Genomic DNA, 18,642 nt, shown 5'->3' on the forward strand with positions numbered 1-18,642 from the left:
GGAATGATGCTAAAGCTGAAACTCCAGGACTTTGGCCACCTCATGCGAAGAGCTGACTCATTGGAAAAGACTCTGATGCTGGGAGGGATTGGGGGCAGGAGGAGAAGGGGATGACAGAGGATGAGATGGCTGGCTGGCATCACGGACTCGACGGACGTTAGTCTGAGTGAACTCCGGGAGATGGTGATGGACAGGGAGGCCTGGCGTGCTGCGATTCATGGGGTCACAAAGATTCAGACACGACTGAGCGACTGAACTGAACTGAACTGACCCTTCAAGTACAAAGTTTATTTATCCACTCTATAAAGGTCAGCCCTCCTATCAACAATGACATTTACAGGAACAAATTAGGGCTTCCAATTTTTAAAAAAGTACCAGTATAAACTCTATTTAGTATATGATTGCTGTGCACATAAATACGTGAGATTTATTTTATTAAAACAAAAAATCTTCAGGTCATGAGATAATTACATACCCTGAAAAAGAAACAACAAGAAAGAAATTTTGTATTAATTTAAAATTTTATTTTTTTAATTAATTAATTAATTTATTTTTAATTTTTTACTTTACAATTCTGTATTGGTTTTGACATAGATTGACATGAATAGATATCAAAGATTTTCCCTCAGTTCTCAATTATTCTATGAATTAAATTAAGTATGAAAAGGAAGTCTTAATGAAGGCAGGGAATCCCATTTCAGTTAAACTTCTGCGATTTCAAAGAAAAACATCTTTCTATGTCACGTGAACTCTGAATAATATGATAAGAAACATGAGTAAGTGCTCAAATTTTCATCCAAACTTGATGCAGCACTAGCCTTGGTGCTATATCGAGCAATTTGCATAATCAGATTTTATAGAACTCAATCTCCCTCTTATTTTCTAATACTTTTTCATCTCCATTTTCATCCTATTCTGTAATATTTGTAGAAAGTGTTGACAGGGAAATTGCAAAAGTAGCATTTAGACAATCTCTCTAAGCATTATAAATTAGTTTTAACATTCACCCTTCAAGAAGTTTGAGACATGAAAGCAGGCAATGAAGTAACACATTAGTTGGCATTCAGCAGAATTTACAGGGGGTTGGGAAAAATGAATTTATCACACTGAAGTTAAAAAATGATAAAGGATAGTTGCATGCTCATCTGACTGACATGATAATAGCACTAGTGGCTCAGAGGTTAAAGTGTCTGCCCGCAATGCGGGAGACCCAGGTTCGATCCCTGGGTTGGGAAGATCCCCTGGAGAAGGAAATGGTAACCCACTCCAGTACTCTTGCCTAGAAAATTCCATGGATGGAGGAGCCTGGTGGGCTACAGTTCATGGGGTCGCAAAGAGTCAGACACGACTGAGCGACTTCACTTCACTAAGGATAAGTTTCTATGGGAATACTAGTTAATTCAAAATTAATTTTCTAACTTGTGAAATATTTTAAATAAGTTAAAGGCTTCTCTGGTCGCTCAGATGGTAAAGAATCTGCCTGCAATGCAGGACACCCAGGTTTGATGTCTGGATTGGGAAGATCCCCTGGAAAATACTTCAGTATTATTACCTGGAGAATTCCATGGACGGAGGAGCCTGATGGACTACAGCCCAAATAAGTTAGAAAGAAAGAAAAGTGACCATGTTCACTTAATGCTTGACTGCATATTTTTACATTAAAAATGTTTCAGATAATATAAACAGTGTATCTACAAAGTACTAAATGAACCAAATTTGACACCAGCATAAAAACAGAACACCAAAAGAATAAAAAAGGGACACCAAGAAAAACCAAATCAAAAATGTTAGAAGTTTAGTTAGAAGATTTAGTTAGAAGTTTAATAACTAAATCACAGCATTTAAAAATAAATATTTATATAATTAACACTTTTGTAGAAGCACACAACACAAAAAGAAAAAAAATTAACAAAAACATACCATATAAAAATTTACAACTCATATTTACTATATTCACAATCTTATATTTTCTATAAGGTTAAAAAAGTTCCAATCAATAGATTTATATACTTTTGAATAAAATGTCTAAGAGTCTGATTTTCTTATCAGAGATTCTGCACTGTATTAACCTTGAAGAATAATCCTCCCTGGATCGATATAAAAAGATTTTTATGACCTTAAGATGTATTTTTTTCTATTAGATTACCCATTTATCACAGTTTGAATTAAATATACATTTCAGACATGCCAAAACAACCACAAGTACAACTGTACCTTGAATATTAACAAACTGTGTAGGCACACTTAAGTTACTAAATGAGAGGATAGGTGCTTGCCATCACACCTATATGATGAAAACACTAACTCTAGCAATATTGCTTTTCTTTTTTTTCTTGCATTTTATATTTCCTTTCAAATATATTTTGTATTAGGAACGAAGTTAAATCATGAAATTTGTTTCGCTCTCTTCTTAATTTCATTCAAGAAGTTAAATCATGAAATTTCAAAATGCAAAAAGAAAAAAAATAATTTATTTTTTAGATACTTTCCACTAAAAATGCAATAAAACTTTACTATAATATACTGTACATAGCAAAAGTCCTATAACAACAGCTTATTTTGGAACACTAATAAAAAGGGCATTTATTATGTAATAAAATGTAACTAACGAAAAGGAACATCAGCTATACTGTGGCCCCATTTTTGTACACAAAAGACATTACACAATACCAAAACATTCCACAGAGTTTCAGAAATTACATAAAGTATACTTAAAACTCTTCACAAATATGCTTTGACTGTTTGGATTGGCCAATTTTTCTGTAAAGAGCCAAACAGTATTTTTAACTCTCACATGTTGTTACTGTTTCCTTTTACTTTTGTGGGGGGTTGGGGGTGGGAGGGAGCACTGGGGTAAATTGTTATTACAATCCTTTAAAAATATAAGAACTATTCTTTGCCCAGAAGCCATATAAGAAAAAATAAGTTGTGGACCAGATTTGCCAGTAGGCTATAGATCGCCCTTTCAGAATAACTATTCATTCTTATTTGCTTCAAAATCTTAAAAATGAAAGAATCTTTTAAATGCCAAATACTACATTTTCCAAAGACATTAATTTCATTCAAGAGTAAGGGTATACTTACAGTAATATAAAAGACTATATATTTTATAATTTAAATATAATAAAAATCATTCCCATACACATTGAACATGTTAGAATCAGATTTTGAACTGCCATTTCCAAGAATCTTATCACTTAAAACAAATTGAAACACTAGATTCCAGTGAAAACCCACAAGTTAAAGATAGAATAATAAACTTTCCAGGCACAATAACATTGCAGGAAGTGAATTAAAACATATTCTTTGTTAACTGAAAGGTCAATTACTGTTTAAAACTGCATAAAAACTTTTTTTGTGGGGAGGGAGTAAAAAGACACGCAGCTTAGATACATGACAATACAGTTTACTTATACTGAATGGTACAGATTTTCACTCTTTGGAGGTATTTTAAAATATAAAGATTGCTATATGATTGAGGTGAAATAAGATTAGACCTTGACAGATCTTACTCATGAATCAAACACTGTAAGTTTGTATTTTAGATTCCTAAATGAAATACAAACCACAGGGGAGGAAATTAAATGCTTGAGTTCAGTTGATATGGAACCCAATCACATTCAGTCATCCCATGGTTAGATCTCAGTATTCTCTGACACACCACCAGTTATTTGTAAAGGAAAAGGTCAGAAACCCAAACAATACTAATAATCTTATATGAGTATCGTACTCTTGATTATATTTAGGTAAATGCAATACACACAGTGATGTGTCATAGTATTACTTAATTCCCACAATGATTCAAAATGTTTCAGTTCAGTTCAGTTGCTCAGTCTTGTCTGACTCTTTGTGACCTATTCCCACCTAAAACATAAGTAACCTTAAAGGAATTTCTGTCACTCTCAGAACAAAGCTTATTGCTAAAATATCTAGGTACACACACACACACACACACACAAACTCATACGAAAGATGGGTTTTTCATCATAGGGAATAGATTGCAAAAGCAGGAAGTCCAAGAGGTACCTAGAGTACCAGGCAAGTTTGAACTTAAAGAGTACAAAGTGAAGCAGGGCAAAGGCTAACAGTTTTGCCAAGAGAATGCACTGGTCATAGCAAACATCCTCTTCCAACAACACAAAAGAAGACTCTACACATAGACATTACCAGATGGTCAATACTGAAATCAGACTGATTATTTTCTTTGCAGCCAAACATGGCGACGCTACATACAGTCAGCAAAAACAAGACTGTGGGCTGACTGTGGCTCAGTTCAACTCCTTATTGCCAAATTCAGACTTAAATTGAAAAAAGTAGGAAAAACCACTAGACCATTCAGGTATGACTTAAATCATATCCCTTACAATTATGCATTGGAAGTGACAAATAAATTCAAGGGATTAGATCTGATAGACAAGGTGACTGAAGAACTATGGGCAGAGGTTCATGATCAAGACCATCCCCAAGAAAAAGAAATGGTCTGAGGAGGCCTTACAAACAGCTGACAAAAGAAGAGGAGCAAAAGGAAAGGGAGAAAAGGAAAGATATAAGCATCTGAATTCAGGGTTCCAAAGAATAGCAAGGAGATAAGAAAGCCTTCCTCAGTGATTAATGCAAAGAAATAGAGAAAAATAATAGAATGGGAAAGACCAGAGATCTCTTCAAGTAAATTAGAGATACCAAGGGAACGTTTCATGCAAAGATGGGCACAATAACAGACAGAAATTATATGAACCTAACAGAAGCAGAAGATATTAAGACGAGGTGGCAAGAATAAACAGAAGAACTATATAAAAAAAGACCTTCATGATAACCATGATGGTGTGATCACTCACCTAGAGCCAGACATCCTGGAATGTGAAGTCAAGCGGGCCTTAGAAGTATCGCTACAAGCAAAGCTACTGGAGGAGATGGAATTCCAGCTGAGCTATTTCAAATCCTAAAAGATGATGCTATAGAAGTGCTGCACTCAATAGGCCAGCAAAGTTAGAAAACTCAGAAGTGGCCACAGAATTGGAAAAGGTCAGTTTTCATTGCAATCCCAAAGAAAGGCAATGCCAAAGAATGTCAGACTACCACACAACTGCACTATGCATGCTAGCAAAGTAATGCTCAAAATTCTCCAAGCCAGGCTTCAACAGTACATGAACCATGAACTTTAAGTTTCAAGCTGGATTTAGAAAATGCAGATGAACCAGAGATCAAATTGCCAACATTCGTTGGATCACAGAAAAAGCAAGAGTTACAGAAAAACATCTATTTCTGCTTTATTGACTATGCCAAAGCCTTTGACTGTGTGGATCACAAAAAACTGTGGAAAATTCTTCAAGAGATAGGAATACCAGACCACCTGACTTGTCTCCTGAGAAATGTGTGTGCAGGTCAAGAAGCAACAGTTAGAACTGGACATGGAACAACAGACTGGTTCCAAACTGGGAAAGGAATACGTGAAGGCTGTATATTGTCACCCTGCTTATCTAACATATGCAGAATACATCATGCTACATGCTGGGCTGGATGAAGCACAAGCTGGGATAAAGATTGCTGGGAGAAATATCAATAACCTCAGATATGCAGATGACACCACCCTTATGTCATAAAGTGAAGAGTAACTAAGGAGCCTCTTGACAAAAGTGAAAGAGGAGAGTGAAAAGCTGGCTTAAAACTCAACATTCAAAAAACTAAGATCATGGCATCTGGTCACATCACTTCATGGCAAATCGATGGGGAAACAATGGAAACAGTGACAGACTTTATTTTGTTGGCCTCCAAAATCATTGCAGATGGCGACTACAGCCATGAAATTAAAAGATGCTTGCTCCTTGGAAAAAAGCTATGACTAACCTAGACAGTATATTCAAAAGCAGAGACATCACTTGCCAGCAAAGGTCCATCTAGTCAAAGCTATGGTTTTTCCAGTAGTCATGTATGGATGTGAGAGTTGGACTATAAAGAAAGCTGAGCGCTGAAGAAGTGACTCTTCTGAACTGTGGTGTTGGAGAAGACTCTTGAGAGTCCCTTGGACTGCAAGGAGATCAAACCAGTAATCCTCAAGGAAATTAGTCCTGATTATTCATTGCAAGGACTGATACTGCAGTTGAAACTGCAATATTTTGGCCACCTGATGCCAAGAACAGACTCATTGGAAAAGACTCTGATGCTGGGAATATTGAAGGCAGGAGGAGAAGGGGATGACAGAGGATAAGATGGCTGGATGGCATCACCAACTCAATGGATATGAGTTTGAGAAAGCTCCAGGAGTTGGTGATGGACAGGGAAGCATGGTGTGCTGCAGTCTATGCGGCACAGATAGTCAGACATGACTGAGCAACAGAACTGAACAAAATGTCAGACCACCTTACCTGTCTCCTGAAAAACCTGAATGCAGGTCAAAAAGCAACAGCTAGAACCACACATGGAACAGTGGACTAGTTCCACATTGGAAAAGGAGTATGTCAAGGCTGAATATTGTCACCTTGCTTATTTAACTTATATGCAGAGTGCATCATTCGAAATCCCAGGCTGGTTGACTCACAAGTTGGAATCAAGATTTCTGGGAGAAATATCAACAACCTCAGATATGCAGATGATCTTCTGCATATTTAATATCTAATGATACCACTCGAAGACAGAAAGCAAAGAGAAACTAAAGAGCCTCTTGATGAGAGTGAAAAAGCCGGCTTAAAATGCAACACTCAAAAAAATAAGATCATGGCATCCAGTCCCATCTCTTCATGGCAAATAGATGGGGACAGAGTGGAAACAGTGACAGATTTTATTTTCTTGGACTCCAAAATCAGCAAATGGTGACTGCATATGTGAAATTAAAAGACGCTTGTTCCTTGGAAGAAAACCCATGACAAACTAGACAGAGTATTAAAAAGCAGAGACATCACTTTGCCACCAAACGCCTGTGTAGTCAAAGCTATGGTTTTGCCAGTAGTCATGTAAGGATGTGAGAGTTGGACCATAAATAAGTCTGAGTACCAAAGAATTAATGCTTTCAAACTGTGATGCTGGAGAAAACTCTTGAGAGTCCCTTGGACTGCAAGGAGATCAAACCAGTCAATTCTAAAGGAAATCAATCCTGAACATTCACTGAAAGGGCTGATGCTGAAGCTGAAGCTCTAATACTTCAGCTACCTGATGTAAAGAGCTGACTCACTGAAAAAGACCCTGATGTTGGGAAACACTGAAGGCAGGAGGAGAAGCAGGCAACAGAGGATCAGAAGGTTGGATGGCATAATTGACTCAATGGACATGAGTCTGAACATCCTCCAGGAGATAGTGAAGCACAGATGCCTAGCATGCTGCAGTCCATGGGGTTTCAGAGTTGGACACAACTTGGCAACTGAACAAAAACACAAATACTTCTTACATTAATTAATGGGTGAAATTAATTAATATAAAAATATGCTCTCTTCCAGGGTGAACTAACTAGCACTGAGACTTTGAATATGGCAATTAAAGACAGGTATGATGCAGTCACATTTCCCTGCCAATTATTTCTCTAAAATTGGTCATTTTCTATTTACAGGACCAGCATCCTAGTTCAGGCTTTATGTCCTTGAATTAGACATATATATCATAGATTCTTCACTATTTTTTTAACTGCATTTTACATAATATACTGCCAGCTTAATCTACCTAACTCAAACCTTCACTCACGCCATGACCAAGCTCAAAATCCTTCTAAGACTCTCCACTACTTTATACAAAGGCTATGCTGTTCAATGTTTCTAGTCACTTTCTCCAAGGAAGGCCTGCTCTCAATCTCTCTCTGACCTCACACTCGCTGTCTCCTGGGCATACTGAAGATTCTGCTCATGTCTGTACTTTCCGCTTGCACCTGTGTCAGAATGCTATGCTTCTTCCTTCCTTCCACTAACTCTTTCAGACTTTCCCAGGTATGGTCATTTGAAAATGAATTAAAACTAGTGTTTACTGGAGACCCATCTGAGCTTCTCACTGGAATTTACGGTCACAAGGGGGAGAGAAGACACATGGAACTATAATTTAATATGGAATACCATAAATGACACTAAAGATATGTAAATATAGTGGAATTCTGCAGTCAGGGAACAGGAGATCACTTCTGACTGGGGACAAATAGAGCAATCATGAGAAAAACATTTAACTTGATAGCTGAACCCTGGTTTCAAAATGCAGAAATAGTGAGGATGCCACATGTAATGGAAATTGCTCAATAAAAGACACTAGAGACCTACAGCAATCAATACTCTTATAATTCACTTGGAAATTCATCACATACTGTTTTGAAGTTGTCTGGATAATTTTTTGTTTACCTAATACTGCACGTATGTATACCCTTAACAGGACCTCCTCTAACAGGAGAAATAAGATACAAACTTGTAAAATAATAGAAGTAACAGTAATTATCTTGCATGGTTATGGTAATAAGTGAGGTAATGTGTATGCAAAAGTGGTGGTTATCAATATACAACAGATGCTTGAAAAAGGATAGTTTCCTTCATTTCTGGTACATAACTCTTTGTTACAGCCAGTTCTATAATGACCACTAAGATTCCTGCCTCCTGGTATAAACACCCTATATAATCCCTACCCTTGAGTGTGAGTGGGACATATGAATAAGATGGATGTCACGGCTGTGACAACGTTGTGTTACATGGCAAAGCTGAAAGGATTCTGCAGATATAAAGTCCCTAACCACTTTGGCTTTAAGTTAATCAAAGGCAGGCTACCCTAGAAGGGCCTAACCTAATCAGGTAAACTCTTAAAAGAGAGTTTGGAGGACCTCCCTGCCAGTCCAGTGGTTAGGACTCCATGCTTTTCACTGCCAAGGGTGTGGGTTCAATCCATGGTCAGGGAAGTAAGATCCTACAAGCTGCACCAAAAAAAAAAAAATTAAAACAAAACCAAGAACTATCATAAAAAAAAGGGGGGGGGGGGGGGGGCCTGGGCCTTCTCCTGCTGGCCTTGAACCGAGCCCCTATGAGTACTATAATAACAATGAAATGAATTCTGCGAGCTCTGAAGAGAACCCCAAGTTTCAGATAAGACTGAAGCCCCAGCCAAAACTCTCGGCTGCAGCCTCAGGAGACCATGAACAGAGGACCTAGCTAATCCAGAGCCACACGTGTGATCCATGTGAGATAATAAAAGGGTGTTACTTTAAGACACTATATTTTTTAAATAACTTATTATGGAGCAATATAAAACTAACTAATATACTCTACTTTCTCTCAAATACCTTCCCTTATCAAATGCATTTTTTGATAACTTTCATTTGTTTAAACAAATTCAAGAATCAGACAACATGATGAAGCCCTTTCTTCCCTCTCTCACATATACACAGAAGTGCACACACACATCAATTTTATAAACATAAAAAGCACCTGAGTGGAAAATAAATAGTATCTAGCACGCCAGTATTATTTTGTTGAAACATATTTTCTCATCTATAAAATGAATATAATAATAGTATTGACCTTATGGGGTTGATATGAGGAATAAACTAATTAATATGTATAGTATGACGAGGAGCAATGGCATCTGATAGTGTTTTTTTAAGTAAGACCTCATTTGAACAAGATCTCCAGGTAATACACACACACACTTAAAACCTGAGAAGCATTTCTTACAATCAGCACCTACCACAAATAAGTGCAATATGATCATTGAAACTGAAAGTCACTCAGTCATGTCCGACTTTGTGACACCAGTCCATGGAATTCTCCAGTATAGTCCCCAACTATACAGTCCATGGAATGTTCCAGGCCAAAATACTGGAGTGGGTACCCTTTCCCTTCTCCAGGTGATCTTCCCAACCCAGGGATCAAACCCAGGTCTCCCACAACGCGGACAGATTCTTTACCAGTTGAGTCACAAAGGAAGCCCAAGAATACTGGAGGGGTTAGCCTATCCCTTCTCCAGCAGATCTTCCCGATCCAGGAAGTGAACCAGGGTCTCCTGCATTGCAAGTAGATTCTTTACCAACTGAGCTATCAGGGAAACCCTAGTATGATCATTGTATTAAAAAAAAACTCATTTCTTTTCTATATTCTCCATTGTATTTTCATTAGAATATAAAGAAATCTCATTTGCAAACTGATTTCTACAGTAAAAGCTGCCTGTGATTATCTTTAATCAGACTATAAATTAAGAAATTAAAAGAAAATAAACTTCTGGTTGAGTTTGAGATGGTTTTGCTCTGCAACCAAAATGAATTAGAAGTCAAATTAGCTACCAGTCATTCAGATCAAAGGGAATATTTTTAGTCTAGATAGCATTTAACCACTCTAAATACAAAACAAAAAATGTAAATTAAAGTTTAGTTTACAAGTAAGTGTGAAGTTTGCCGCATATTACTGTGAATCTGGTATTTTACAATTACTTGGGCATGTGTCTTAAAGGAAATCACCCTTTATTTGCCATCTACTGTCTTCTTATAATTTACCATCCATGTTATAAATAACTAAATACAAGTCTGAGGTCGACAAACAGAAAGTCAGCTTGAAAACCAAATGAAGCAGTATCAAGTGTACCTCAAGTTTCAAAAGCAGGAGCAATTCAGAACATGAAGGAGCATACAAAGGTGACAAGGCTGTTTAAAAATAATCTCTATGGCAATTGCATTGATGGACCTAACTTTCTGCAAAGATTCCTTGCATTCAAATTAATTCCCTTTAACACACTTCATTTTGGGAACAGCATTTGAAAAATATGCAAAGATACTTTAATTCATTTTACTGTAGATCTTCCCCAGGAAATTAAGAGCAATTTTAGTCCTTTAAAGTCTGCATCCCTTTTTAGTTAAATTACAGGCTAAGGTAAGACAATTTAGTGACTTGAACTTCCACTTTTGCTTTGACAGGCAAATTGCTGAAAATAATTAAATAAAAGAATACTCCAAATCCCCCCAGCAGGAAAACATTTCTATGCCACCTCCAGCTCTAACTTTTGATATCTGCGTTGACAGAAATGTCAATTATAGAACTAATAATAAAGTGTATTGAAAATGTATGAAATGTCTCATCTATAAAAGAAACCATTACTTCCTACTCTGTGATTCTGTAGCTTTTTTAATAGGGGTGATGGCTAATAGATTTTCAAAAGACAAGCTGACATCTCAAACAGTGAAAACTTGTTAAGAACAGAAGTAAAAAATTTTAGGGAAAAATAGAATTCTGATGACTTGTTCTTATTCAAATCATATATAAGAATGAGAACTTGAAAATTTTACTTATGTTTTCATATTTTCAAGTACAATTTCAGAACTGTTACTTCCATTTTTCTAGTCTTTCTCAGTATGAAATCATCTTGAAGCAATGTAAAAGAAAACATATTATTTATTCTGTAATTTTTGTGATAAATATATTTACTTTTATTTATTCCTTCACTTATTATTATTCATGCTGTTTACTCAGAAGGCAAAAATTTCACTGAGAAGGTGATACTTATTAAAGAGGAGAGAGAGACTCATTTGGCAATCCAAGAAACAAGGTGTCCTTCCAGGGGAACAGCAAGTGCAACAGCCCAGAGGCAGATTATAGCAGTGTCTGTGAAGGACACAGAAAGTGAAGAAGAACTAAAGAGCCTCTTGATGAAAGTGAAAGAGGAGAGTGAAAAAGTTGGCTTAAACCTCAACATTCAGAAAACTAAGTTAATGGTATCCCATCCCATCACCTCATGGAAAATAGATGGGGAAACAGCGGAAACAGTGTCAGACTTTATTTTTCTGGGCTCCAAAATCACTGCAGATGGTGTTTGCAGCCATGAAATGAAAAGACGCTTACTCCTTGGAAGGAAAGTTATGACCAACCTAGACATCATATTAAAAAGCAGAGACATTACTTTGTCAACAAAGGTCCATCTAGTAAAGACTATGGTTTTTCCAGTAGTCATGTATGGATGTGAGAGCTGGATTATAAAGAAAGCTGAGCACCGAAGAACTGATGCCTTTGAACTGTGGTGTTGGAGAAGACTCTTGAGAGTCCCTTAGACTGCAAGGAGATCCAACCACTCCATCCTAAAAGAGATCAGTCCTGGGTGTTCATTGGAAGGACTGATGTTGAAGCTGAAACTGCAATACTTTGGCCACCTGATGCAAAGAGCTGACTCATTTGAAAAGACCCTGATGCTAGAAAAGATGAGGGCAGGTGAAGGGGACGACAGACGATGAGATGGTTGGATGGCATCACCAACTCAACGGACATAAGTTTGGGTAGGCTCCCGGAGTTGGTGGTGGACAGGGAGGCCTGGCGTGCTGCAGTTCACAGGGTCGCAAAGATTCGGACACGACTGAGCAACTGAACTGAACTGAACTGTGAAGGAGAGCAAACGACAAGGGTGGAATTTGTGGGGCAGAAAGTGACAGCAAATGAGGTCAGAAAGGTTAAAATCAGAAAGCAAAGTCACATACGGCCTTGTAAACCATGGTAAAGAACTTCGGCAAGCAAAATGAAAAGCCAACGGAGGATTTTTAGAAGAGAAGAAATGTAATCTGACAAATTTCAAAAGGGTGACTATGGCTAGTGCAGAACCACAGACAAAGGGAGAGTGAACAAGGGTGGAATGCAGGAGACCCGTTAGGAGGTACTGCAATAATCCAGTCCAAGAAATGATAGCACCAGAAAGAGGGTAGATTCTGGATTCTGAGATCCAGAGCCCAGGAACTGCCACTTGCTCACAGGGGAAGCCTACAGGGAAGATGAGCCTTCGGCCATTTACTCCACCTGGAACACATTATTTTCATAGAACAGAAAAGAAGCAAAACCACTGTACACATGCAAGGCCTCATGTCCAGCATATATCTGTGAATAGCTAGGACCCTCTCTAATCTGCCTGAGTGTGTTTGCAGCCTTGCATGTATACACAGCCTCCCAGACCACCAGTGATATGCAGAACTAATGAGGCCCAGTCATTCCTTAAATCTCCTTTGGAAGGAGATTTTCTTCTTTCCCAACCAGAATTACATCATTCTACATAAAACACTGGTCTTCACATTCATCTGCCATTAAAAAAAAAATCGCTATTGTTTCCAATAATGTTCCAGAGATATGTGCTTTTTCTACATTTGCTCCAAATCGAGTAAATCCCCCCAGGGGTGAAAGCAAAGCTACCAGTTTTTACAGCTCGCCCCATCCTAGCAAAACCACCATGATAATAAGCCAGTGGTGGGAATGAGCAGAACGGGAGATGCCTCAAGTACTAAAACACCATTCACAGTTCTCACTCAAGGCTCAGTGGTTTTTCTTGAATAAATGCTTTCTCCATATTTTTATATAATTTGATCACCTTCTCAAGTCCTTCACTGCCTGTTTTTTGACAATTTTATTGACATTTATGATTGCTTTTTCATAAACAGATTTGCCAGGCTTCTCACTCAAGCCATTCCTGCATTGAATACATTCTAAACATAATTTGCCTGAGCAACCTACTAAAAAATATCATAGAAAATATTTTTAAACATTGCTAAGTATGGAAACTGCCTGTATACTAAAATAACTATTTTCTTTTGACTGTTAACATGTCTTTGTTGAAGAGCTTACTCAGGTGGCCTTAAGTAGAAAAAGTCTCTAAGCAAAGTAAACAGCATTTGTAAAGACACAGGAAGCCTGCTAGGAAACTGCACCCTTAAGTGTTGGGTGGGTAACTATTTTTAGCTCTCCCTTCCCTACTACATATGAGCTCAAATCTCTTACAACCTAAAAATGCCCTTTTGTGGCCACATGCAACTCAATGTTTTAAAGTCCAGGCTCTTTCCTCTTCTTCTCCACTGACTTTCTTGAAAAAATAGTCTGAAAAGTATTTAAAACATCCCTTTCTCACCTCTAGTCATTCCTCAGTCCAGTATAAGAAGGCTTCTTTTCCAACTTTATTAAAATGGCCCACAGAGGTACCCAGTAGCCTCTCAGATTTACCCAATCCAATGAACAATCTTGTTCCTTATTATACTGAATCTCCTTGCTCCGTTTGTCAATACCACAACATCATTTTCTCCTTTTGACTCTCCACTCCTTGATCCATTACTACCTTGTTTTAGTTCTCCTCCTACTGTTCTGATCATTTCTTCTGCAGATCTTTTAGTTGGACTTTCTCTTCCTGCATCGACTCTTAAATGTTAGTGATCTCTCAAAACTCTACTGTTAACCCACCCCTCCCACATTTTCTCTCAAAGAAATTTCAGCCAGTTATCATTGCTTCACATTGATGACCCTCAAACCTTTATCTCCAGTTGTTAAAACTTCTCTCACAATATAAGACCATTTCTAATCACTGAAAAATAGCTGTACTTCAATGTTCCACAGTGAGTTCAAATCCATCACTATCTGAAACTGAATGTATCATACCCCCAGCCCACACCCACTCTTCCCAGGTATTCCTATGTTGTTTGCTGGCATCAACAACATCCAGTCACCTAACCTAGAAACCTAGATTTAATCTATGATTCTTTCTCTTCCCTTCTCTTCTTTTTGCTGCCCCTGACATCCAATTCAGCTATAAGCCTTGTTGCTTTTACCACAAGAATATTCTCACATCTCTTCTGCCCCTCGTTCCCTATATGCTGAGACAGCCATTTTGACACACCTGCAACGTACGAACTTTGTCAAAAGGGCTGCATCAAAAATGAAGTTGGAGCCCAAGTCAGCTCTCTTGCTAAGACTAGAAAATGATGGACTTCTAATACTTCGTACAGGACTTTCAGATCCTGGCAGTGAATGTCTCCAAACATTCTGCTGATTAATAACAAGTCAAAATTGGGATCATTTAGTTTGCCATTTACTTCTAAATGTATCAGTTGTCTAATTATGTTATTTTCTATAAGTAAATGGTTCTTCCCTTACATTGCACATATGCACAACTTTCAAACCTCAGGAGCCCTAAATTTTCACTGGATCAAAAAATACCTTTCCAAGATTTGAATGGCATGGAGTAATAATATGTCAGACAAAATGCATGGTAAGTCTATTAAATAGCAACGACATTGTATACCACAAAGCAGATTAATACTATGGAAATAATATTCTGTGACTCCAAGGCTAAAATATAAAAGGCATTGCAACTTCCACCTGAGTTCCCTGGACTGATGTCTGGGGAGAGCCCACCACTGTACCACACGGACACCCAAGCAGCACTAGTGGGAGGCCTATGCGGAGAGAAAGTGAAGTATCTTGACCAACTGCCGGCATCATTTTGGCAGCTATTATGAATCAGCCCCTTGGAAGCTTCCTCAAGCTTTCAGCCCCATCAATGTCATCTTCAAATAACTAAATCCCCCAAATAATATCTGACTCTCCATAACAAACATGAAGCCTCAACTAACCATACAAGCCTAATTCATGACCCACAGAAACCATGAGATAATAAACGTTTTCTGAGTGGAAAAAAAAAAAAAAAAAAGAACTCTACTTCCAACTACATGTAAAAATTTAAATGGTTCAAAGACACATCATTAATGGGGAAAAAAAAAACAAAACCTGACAGGGAATTCCCTGGCAGTTCAGTGGTTAGGACTCTGAACTTCTACTGCAGGCAGTCCAGGTTCAATCCCTAGTCAGAGAACTAAGGTCCCACAAGACACAGGGCACAGCAAAAAAAAAAGAAGAAGAAGAAGAAAGAAATTGACAAATTCGACTTCACAAAAATTAATCTTTCGTTTCTCAAAAGACATTGTTCAGAAAATGAAAAGGCAAACTACAGAGTGGGAGAAAATATCTGTAAAACACATCAACAAAGGACCTTTGTGTGTGTTAAGTCGCTTCAGTCGTGTCCAATTCTTGGCGACCCAATGGACTATACAGCCTGTCAGGCTCTCTGTCCATGGGGATTTTCCAGTCAAAAATACTGGAGTAGGTTGGCATTTCCTCCTCCAGGTAAAGGACCTTTAACAGTGTATTTAAAGAAAGCTTAAAAATCAACAAGATGACAAATAACCCAATGTTAGAAAGGGCAACAGATTTGAATAGAGTCTTGACAAGAAGGATAAACAGATGGCAAAGATGATATAAAGAAACTTTCTTTTAATAAACCCTATCACTTTCACTTTCCTATAAGCAGATAATATAAAGGTTAAAAGTAAAGATCCATCATTTAGCTCTAGTTTCTATAAAAAGTACTGAGTACAGAGCCAAATGAAGTATGACTCTCATAAGGTTGGTTAGCAACTTTCAGCAGGATTCATGCAGTAAACAAAACAAGTAACTGCTAGTGTTTCAAAAAAGTGAATGGTAAGTGATAAGGCAACAACAATAAACAAACCAAAACTGAATCATGTCAAATGAGGAGTAGGACATGACATTAACCACTGAAATTCTAAAAATGCTTAGGAGAATTTGAAACTTCTCATTAAACACTTCAAACGTGCAAGACAGCAAACTTAAGCTGTCAAATTTAAATAATTGTTTAAGTTGCACTTAGGAGTACACAACCAAGGAACCAAATGGACCAAATTCTCTTCTGCATCTAGTCTAAAAGTAGCAGAGACTACAAAGAAACACCACTCCTCCCCCTACCGCTTAGAGAGATGCGCACGCGCGCGCGCGCGTGCACACACACACACTCACACATCTGTGAGGATACAAGTAAAGCAGCTATGTAAAGAGAAGAAACTGAGTAAGTTTCACTTCTTACCCTCTTCTGCTTCATCCTCCTGGGGTGACAAAGGGCCCCCTCCACTAGTAGGAGTGACAGGATCCTCCTTCTCAGACTCTCGCTGTAGACTCACCACCTCATATATTGCATCCCCAGCATTGGTATGGCCTTTTCCCTCAGACTGAGAAAGATATAAAAATGTGTTTAAACATTAGAAATTTGAAGGAAACACTGAAAGATGGTATATTTCAATGGTCATTAAAAAGAGCTAAAATGAAGAAGAGCAGCAGGTCATATTTGATCTACAGCATGTCTGAAGTTGAGAAAAATCTTTCAAGTGCAATGTTGACATTACATTCTAAATGTATGGTTCTTTTAGTATTATTTTAACCAATACAATAAAACCTATGAACCATCTGAAAAAAAATCTCAATTTCTTTTATCAGAAAAACCTAAGACACCAGAGATTCCAGGGCAGACAGATAAGCAAGTGATGCTGGATTCTTAGGGTTGACTACCTTGCTCTGAGATAAAGAGATACCAGCTATATCCATCAACTAATTCATGGAAGTAGGTAGTTTTCACCTTACAAATGGCTTACATTCTAAATGGCCTTTTTTTAAGGAGGAAAATTTCCAAGGCAATCATTAATTAACCAACTTAGCATGGCCTACAAAGTCCTAGATAAACTGAACCTTGCCTCTCTCATGAGCCTCATCTCATATTCAAAGACTGTTACAACACTATTCTTCAGCCACTCTGGCCTTGTTTCAGTTCTGAGAACTTTGTCTTTTTTCACCCGCCCAAGGCCTTGGGATATCTTTTTCTCTCTGACAATACAGCTTTTCCTCCTACTCTTTGCTAACTACCATCAATACTGGATCCTTATTTCTTAACGTTACTTCTGTTGTTCACTGGCTTTGTCGAGTCCACTATTTGAGACCCCATGCACTGCTGCCTGCCAGGCTTCCCTGTCCTTCACTATCTCCCAAGTTTTGTCAAACTCATGTCCATTGAGTTAGTGATGCCATCCAACAGTCTCATCCTCTGTCACCTCCTTCTCCTCCTGCCCTCAATGTTACTTCTATAAAGAATCTAAATTCCCATTTTCGGTTCTCATCATAACTTTTCCTTCTCCCTCAGTGCATTTACTATAATATAACTACACATTATATTTTTATTATATTTGTTTAATGGCTATCTCATCCACAACAGAAGAAGTATCATATGGGCAGAGATCATGTTGACTTTCAATCAGAAACAATATGGTACCTGACATATAGTAAGTATTCAAAAATATCTGTGGAATCAATGATTAGACTAATGGTAAAACATGAATTTTAAAGTCAAATAGACCTGAGTCTGAATTCAAATTTCACTACAAGTTAAGAGTGTGGTCTTGGACAAAATACTTTGCTGAGGCACAGTACCTCTTATCAATAAAAACAAAATAAACCATCTCATTTATTATGGAGATTAAATATAATAATACTTAGAACATAAAATTAGAGTGACTGAAACACATTTTTATTACTATTGTTATCTCAGTTTTTACACCATTTTACTACACTCTAAAGAACACAAAATAAGAATAGTACAGGCATATAGAGAGGTATAATCATCTCAAATACCTACCTGTACTGTAATTCACTTAAATTACAAAAACATAACTACTTTAATTATTCATTCTTTTCAAGAATTTCTTCTGAACAATAAATCAAATTTCAGGCCCATTTTCAAGCCATTTAGCAAATAATAAAAGGTAAAAATGTTCACTGCATTAAACATGGAAAAAAAAGAAGACAGCCATGAAAAATTATGTGGTTAGGTTTAAATCGAACATTTTTTTTTGTAATTCTACTATATTCAGGAAACAAAGATCTCAATCCCTAAAGCAACAACTCAAGTAATTATATAAAGAAATACAATAAAAATGAAATACTAGAAAACAAGATGGCAAAGGAGTAGGTAGACATGGAGTATATCCCTCTCCATGGATACATCAGGAATACACCTTCAGACACAGAAGTGCATGGAGAACACCAGCTGAGAGCGGACAGGAGTAGA

At 37.5% G+C, this 18,642-nt stretch overlaps 1 protein-coding gene across 2 annotated transcripts in view; it reads right to left on the reverse strand.

Annotated features, from left to right (window-relative positions):
• Window positions 1–18,642, reverse strand: part of RABGAP1L (RAB GTPase activating protein 1 like) — a 722,977-nt gene that overhangs the window by 535,313 nt on the left and 169,022 nt on the right. For both annotated transcript variants that reach the window (XM_040263944.1, XM_040263947.1), the window contains exon 11: window positions 16,615–16,756. In XM_040263944.1, the coding sequence (XP_040119878.1) occupies window positions 16,615–16,756 (142 nt within the window). The remainder of the gene's footprint in view (window positions 1–16,614; window positions 16,757–18,642) is intronic.

The sequence above is a fragment of the Oryx dammah genome, unplaced genomic scaffold, assembly GCF_014754425.2.
Source record: "Oryx dammah isolate SB20612 unplaced genomic scaffold, SCBI_Odam_1.1 HiC_scaffold_21, whole genome shotgun sequence".
NCBI lineage: Eukaryota > Metazoa > Chordata > Mammalia > Artiodactyla > Bovidae > Oryx > Oryx dammah.